General features: G+C 35.2%; 1 protein-coding gene across 1 annotated transcript in view; it reads left to right on the top strand.

Moving 5' to 3' along the window:
• The window catches only part of Smp_055200 (dolichyl-diphosphooligosaccharide-proteinglycos yl transferase-related), a 10,315-nt gene extending 4,926 nt beyond the window's left edge, over positions 1 to 5,389 (top strand). Inside the window, exons 2-11 of the mRNA XM_018797275.1 lie at positions 800 to 981; positions 1,016 to 1,182; positions 1,221 to 1,338; positions 1,370 to 1,510; positions 1,541 to 1,681; positions 4,192 to 4,281; positions 4,324 to 4,390; positions 4,470 to 4,541; positions 5,105 to 5,195; positions 5,237 to 5,389. Of these exons, the coding sequence (XP_018652333.1) occupies positions 880 to 981; positions 1,016 to 1,182; positions 1,221 to 1,338; positions 1,370 to 1,510; positions 1,541 to 1,681; positions 4,192 to 4,281; positions 4,324 to 4,390; positions 4,470 to 4,541; positions 5,105 to 5,195; positions 5,237 to 5,252 (1,005 nt within the window). The 5' untranslated portion in view covers positions 800 to 879 and the 3' untranslated portion in view covers positions 5,253 to 5,389. The remainder of the gene's footprint in view (positions 1 to 799; positions 982 to 1,015; positions 1,183 to 1,220; positions 1,339 to 1,369; positions 1,511 to 1,540; positions 1,682 to 4,191; positions 4,282 to 4,323; positions 4,391 to 4,469; positions 4,542 to 5,104; positions 5,196 to 5,236) is intronic.
• The last annotated feature ends 1,381 nt before the right edge of the window (positions 5,390 to 6,770 follow it).

Genomic DNA, 6,770 nt, shown 5'->3' on the forward strand with positions numbered 1-6,770 from the left:
CACCGGCTACCATGGGACTGCATCTCCTTACGATGCTCCACTGCCTTGTGGACTAGACTTTTAGGTCAAAGGCTCCGGGTGTGGCCCCCTAAGAAAACCACCTGCTTCAGTCTGGGCACCTGGGCAGTATCACAGCCTTCACACAAATCGAATGAGATTTGTGAGGCGCATATTTATCTGGTGCTTCCTTGTACCAATATTTATGTGTTTAAATAAATAAATAAAATAAAAACCAAATAAAGCAGTAGACAACAATCAGCAATGACCAGCTTCAGGCTAAGGCAGTCTGAAAATCGAGACTAAAGGCAGATAGTTTAACCCACTGTAAGCAATACTCTTGATTTTGCGCAAACAATCCACGAGGTGCTATGTTAACTCTGAGTGGTTCACTCGAAGCTGTCAGTAAAGCATGCCTTTACATATTCACTACCCACTAAACTGGTCAAAAGAATCCTTCAGTGGTGAACTTCATATGGTCTTAGTTACTAGTTTACTAATGATTCTTTTGCTTCTGTTTGCTTCGTATACCTGGATCCCTATTCAAAGGGATCGGTGATCCATTACTACTATACATATGGGCTCATTAGGCGTAAGCTTCTGCTATCCTGTCCACAGTCATTTAAACTATTTTAACTCGTTAAAAATCCTATTGTTATTAGTTCCACTTAGTGTATTCTCACTCTAGGATTCATACATTAATGATTTGTGGATCCTTTGCGTATTTGATTGCAAGTACATTCTTTTCAGTTACGTGTATGTACTAAATCTCTAGTGTAAGTTTCCTTTTTTTCTCATCCAGATTCCTGTGCTTGGTGAGTAAACTGTCACCAACAAACGTACGTGTCTTCGTGCTCTTTTCGCAACTCATCCGCCCTTAATATGAGAGTCTGTCAACAGATGGACATCACATTCTCGGGGATGTTTTTTCTCTTTGTTTGTTTGTCCTTGTTTGCCTTAGGAAATGGAGTTTCAGTTGATGAGGTAGGGTCCAAATCTTGGTGTTATTGTCCTTTAGATATTAGAAAAAAAAATTAGGAAAATGAATCAGCTTACTACCAGCCAATCATATATCAATCTTGATACCGATCAATTTAATCTTCTGCTAAAATCACAGCCTCGGAATTACTCAGTTATATTACTTCTGACTGCTTTAAGTTCTAGTAGAAACTGTGTGCCCTGCAGGTTGGTATCACTTTGATCTCCCCACGAATGTTATTTAGACAAGCATTCGAAGAGTTTCAAGTTGTATCTACTTCTTGGAAATATTCTAAGCAGCATGATGATCGGTTGTTCTTCGCGATTGCGGACTTTGACAAGGCACCTGGTGTCTTTGAGTTTGTAAGTTATAAAAATATAGTCACCTCTTTAGCTACATCAAGAAACTGCTCCCGCGATTGTGTATGTATCACCTAAAGGAAATATAAAGCAATCGGACTACATGGATATTACGATTAGTGGGTTTTCCGCCGAAGCAATCATGCGATGGATAACGGGAATTACGCAAATCCAGGTAAATATCTTTCACTTTTAAATTTCTCAGATTCGCTTATTCCGACCTCCAAATTATACCGGAACCATGCTACTTGCCCTTTTTATGTCCCTTGGGGCTGCGGTTCTGTACTTTCGTCGAATCAACTTGGACTGTTTATATAATCGTTCACTATGGAGTGCAATATCATTGGTAAGCAGTGCATTTTTGTCAGTTATAAAGTTGGTAAAACTGTCGTATACTTCATATCTTGGAGATATTGAGTAATTCAGCTTTTATACTACTTATAAGTTAGTGAGCATATTCCAATGAATTTGGCCAAACATTTTCGTTTAAAATATAACGACATTTATGCACATCTTTTTACATGGTTTATGGATTTCTTGCGTAAATATTTTCTTCTGTAGAGTCAAGGATTATCATCATTCAGAGACTCATTCTTTTGAGCTTGGGTCGTTTTCTTTTTGGATTCGCCATAAAGCTTTAATTTGATTTACTAATAATTCCACGCAACTCACAATCTTCGTATACAAATTCATTCACAGGTTTATAAAGTGGCGTAACGCCTCCATCCAGATTGTTCTGTGTATTCGACAATCTAACCGTTAAGGATTCGTGAGATTAACTATCTACTAACTTTTATGGGATTCGATAACGTAGTTCATTTTCGTAGGGTGTTTTCCAAATACTTATTTTTATCTTAGTGATTTAGCCTTAAGTATCATCAATAACGTGATGTTTTTTATGCATTTTGTTTGTGTTGCGAGATGCTATTAAGGGTTATGAAAACCATTTACTTCAAATGACTAGTTTGTCTTTCAAATACTCGCGTATTTTGATTGGAACGTGTCAAGAAAATAATGAAGTACCATTAAAATAGTTAACTATTTGTAAACTAAAATATGTCAACCAAAAATAAATAATTTTTATAATGAAAACAAAAGTTGATGTTTATACAAACGTTCCACTCAACTGTTTCATTCTCCTGATATCCATTTTTATGTGCAAATACTTCTGAAAATCTATCATTTTTTGATTCATAACTCAGTTTCTGCGTGTTTTATTATTATTAGTCGGTTTATTCAATATTATATTTTTGATACAATATAGAATTCTCAGCAAAAAGTATTTCATCAAGTTTCACAAAAAACAGAAGAAAGAAACCAATAACTGCATACATATGTACATAAATTAAGTGGGTAAACTACCTGGAATGAAATGAAATGTTTTTATAAAGAAGATTCGAATCTGTACTAGTTTTTAAGAATACTGTTGTTTAAGAATACTAGTTATTGACTAGTTCAACTCTAACAACCTGTTCGTCACATAGTATATTTGCTAGATAAAGTATTGCATATATTTGTCCCTTCATGGAATGAGTGGAAACATTCGTATTCCTCGTACAAATGTGATATGAAACAATCGGAAAACTGTAAATTTCCCTTCAAAAGTGAGTGGGGAAAGGGATTTTTATCTGTCAATCTATTAAGAATATTTGAATAGGATAGTAGATCTCTCGTAGCTCGGTAGATCAAGACGTCAAACACGCCTCAGAACTAAAGATTACTAATCATAATGTGTTCTGTGTTTTTTATAGATAGCCGAATGCACTTTTCGTAAAAGCGTATCGTGCGTGCATCTTTATTTATTCTTCAATAATAACAATGATATCACTGTCGTTACAATTCTACCTCAAAAACTACCAACTGAACCTCCCCCTACTCCCCAATCTACGAGCTAAGATCGGAATGCTATGGACGAAACCGCCTGTCTTTCTACCTCCACTCTATGATGTATTAATTAGTTTTGTTTTGCACTTTTATGTACAAACACTGAACATTTCAAGTGGGAGTCGTATAAAGACTTTTAGACAACCATAATAACTACGTCCTCTAAACAATCGACTAATGAAAGATACATGGCTTCATGTTTCCTTCGTATATAAATGTGTGTTAGGGGCATCATCTAGGCGAAAGTAATACATTTCATTTAGGATTAGATTGACAGAACGTCAGGTTTTAGAAGCAAGTTATCGAGCGATTTGAACTTGAGTTATTTCCAGGTTAACCAGTCATTTACAGGCAGAAAATGCTTGCAATAAAGTATGTACTGTCTTTAATATCATTTTCAGTAACAACAATAAGTATTTCAAGTTTATTTTGATGTTTAGGTTTACCAATACTAATGACAAAAGCAAACAGTATGAGCTTCTGGATTCATATGTAAGAGGTATGCTAAAAAACTGCCTTCGGTTGGTTTCATCACCAACAAGGACTTGTGCCCACAGAAGACTTCTGTAACAATCATTATTGATGTGTCTTAGTCATTCGACAATAATAGGTCTCGTGTTAGTTAAATACGTACGTCGCTCGGTCGGTATATTTAAGAAATGTATTTATATTTAACATACCTTCCGCTTTTTTAATTCTTTGTTCTTAATTAATCTTATTAGCATTAGTGTTAGTTTGTCTTGTTTTCTTAATTTCCTATATTCTTACTTTTTTCCAGAGTAATGACACCCTGACCCAATAAACTATTTCCCCTAGCTCCCTATTTTTTATTATCTACTTATAATCCTAGTTCAAGCCTAGATTTTGCAAATAGAATAATCGCTAACATTTTGTTCATTAATGACTTGAGTGTAAGTTATTCTCAATGATCAGTATGTACAGTGTCACTTAATGAGTACTTTTTTATTGTAGGGTGTTATTTTTTGTTCTATTTCTGGGCAAGTGTACAATCATATTCGTGGACCTCCGCTTTTTCATGCGCCACCTCCTAATGGAGAAATTGTAAGATGTGTTTTTTCCTTATTCAGCCTATATATACTCTAGAAGGCCTTTATATACGATGGTTCTGACTATCAATTTGTTGCAGAGACTTTCATTGTGATGGTTTTATGTATCCTTGACTAGTTTGTTTTTTTCTGTTGTATGATATTTGTTTGCGTGCTTAACCTTAATTCTTGACTTACAATTAGATATTGGTTGTTCAGGTGGAATTCTTCTCATGACTGAAGTTAGTTCAACTACTGATCCAACAAAGCGGAAAGGTAAGTTGCGTGGTTCGTTTATGTGCTATAAAATATACAAATGTCTTTTTTTAATGCGCAGTTTACTTTTACTACATATTCTATTGAGATGATTTCTGTTCCAACACGTCCTTTGGTGATCTAATCAGCTCTAACAGGAAGCATTTACTGTATTCTTAAATTGCTCCTTGGAGCTGGTAGTTTAGCAGTTAGGACACTTAACCTTCACTAACGGGTCACAGGTTTGAACCACGGCTTGGGATGCCGTATAGTGTCACTAGTTCTCGCAGATAGAGATGAGGTTTTTTGTCAATATAGTCAATATATAATTTGTTTCTTCGAAGTCTGAAAATCCTTACGATTCTTCCGCCGACTAACTTCACTAACAACATAAAACGCAATTGTATGGTATCAAACTATCATGGGTATAGAGAAGTATTGGTGTATTTAAGAATTTTGCCGAAATTCTTTGTTTAAGTATATACTTTCCTGTGCGTACTTTGATTTACGTTTTTTTCTAACAACTATTGTAATTATTCATTAAGTTTCACCTGTTTACTTATTTGTTTTTAACCATTTTACAGTTTACACAATATCAGGAATAGCCCTATTTATAATATCTATCCACTTTATACTATCAGTCTTTCGAAGGAAATATCACGGCTATCCATATGGGTAAATTATGTTTTGTCCTTAAATAAATATTTCTTTAATAGATTATTTTTTAGATGAATATTACCAACAACATGGACGTGTGATAGCTATGCTTATTTGTTTCATTTTTTTTATTATTTTAACGAAGAACCTTTTTTGTATTGAGTATTATGCATAGTCATATATCATTTGGAATAAAAGTGTTTTAATTCTTTTTTTTATCATTTTGCGTGTGCAGGAATCACAGTGTTTGCTGTCCTTTATAAGGTTGGTGTTCTTAAGATGCTTTTGGATAAAACTGGCTTCAATGGCGTGATGTTTTTTAAGCAATCTATTAGTCGATTATGAATAATTAGTATTTTGTTGAAGGCTTAATTGGTAAGCATACCTGCAGAATATTCAAACACGTAAACATTGATACAAAAAGGCACCGAATAGATATGCGCCAGACTTCGCCATTCGATTTGTGTGAGGGCTGGGATACTGCCCTGGCGCCCGAACCGAAGTAGGTGGTTTTCTTGGAGGGCCACGCCCCGAGCCTTTGACCTCTAAGGGTCCAATCCACAAAGGAGTGGAGAAACGTTAGGAGATGCAGTCCCATATTAGCCAGTGACCATCAATAGATTTGTACGTCGTTTGTTCCTTCAGGACACTGGACTCTATGTGCAGCACTGGTTTGAAATCAGGTTTTCCAACTCCCCTAGGTGGACCCTCTGTATCCACCAACCCGGTTAAAGCGCCGGACATTCGCTTTTCGCCCTCTCGATTTCGTAAACAACACCCCCGCCATGAGAATTGGCCTACATAATATTATGTGATCTTAAATATGAGCTCCTTTTATATACATGACCTTAATAATGTTTATATTTATGAAAATATGATAATTGGAAGACATTAACAAATGAATGTCTGGAATATTCTTATCTTTACTACTGACATAGTTGAGATGTTGATCAAAACTTTATTTCGTCATCAGATAGTTCATATATACTAAAAATTTCAAAGGGTTTTAGTCTCTGTATCCGTCTCTTACTGATTAGCGTAATGTATCGAATACGATTTGAAGCATATTCAATCCTAAGGTATGATGTGCACTCGTAGAGAAACAGTTTTAAAATGTAACAACCCAGTATTTTGTCTTTGTGTAAGATTGTCTAACGTAGATCTGTGGTGAAAACCACCTTTAATGACGAAACTAGTTTTCTTCAGTTATCTTACAACTAATTACAGAAACGGTTACTTGGTTAGATCATAGTAAAACAACAAACATTTGAATTTAAGGTTCTAACACAACACTTGTGGGTGAAAATAAAACATGTTGAAACATCGAACGAAATCCTGAGAAGAGATTAACATCATCATATGGAGGCAGCTTTCACCATAAACTAATATCTGTTAGTAAACCACTAAAAATTTAAGACTACTGGACGGCTGTTGCGCCCTCATTTTTGACCCCCAAGGCCAACGCACTTGTTAATTAAAACGAGATCAAACCTAGGGTGTTTGAGTCTCGTAACTAGCACAATACTTGTAAATCACTTAGTTTGAATCCAGTGGTGTATAATTTCAACCTTAATCAATTCACTATGTAACCCG

The sequence above is a fragment of the Schistosoma mansoni genome, chromosome 4, assembly GCF_000237925.1.
Source record: "Schistosoma mansoni strain Puerto Rico chromosome 4, complete genome".
NCBI lineage: Eukaryota > Metazoa > Platyhelminthes > Trematoda > Strigeidida > Schistosomatidae > Schistosoma > Schistosoma mansoni.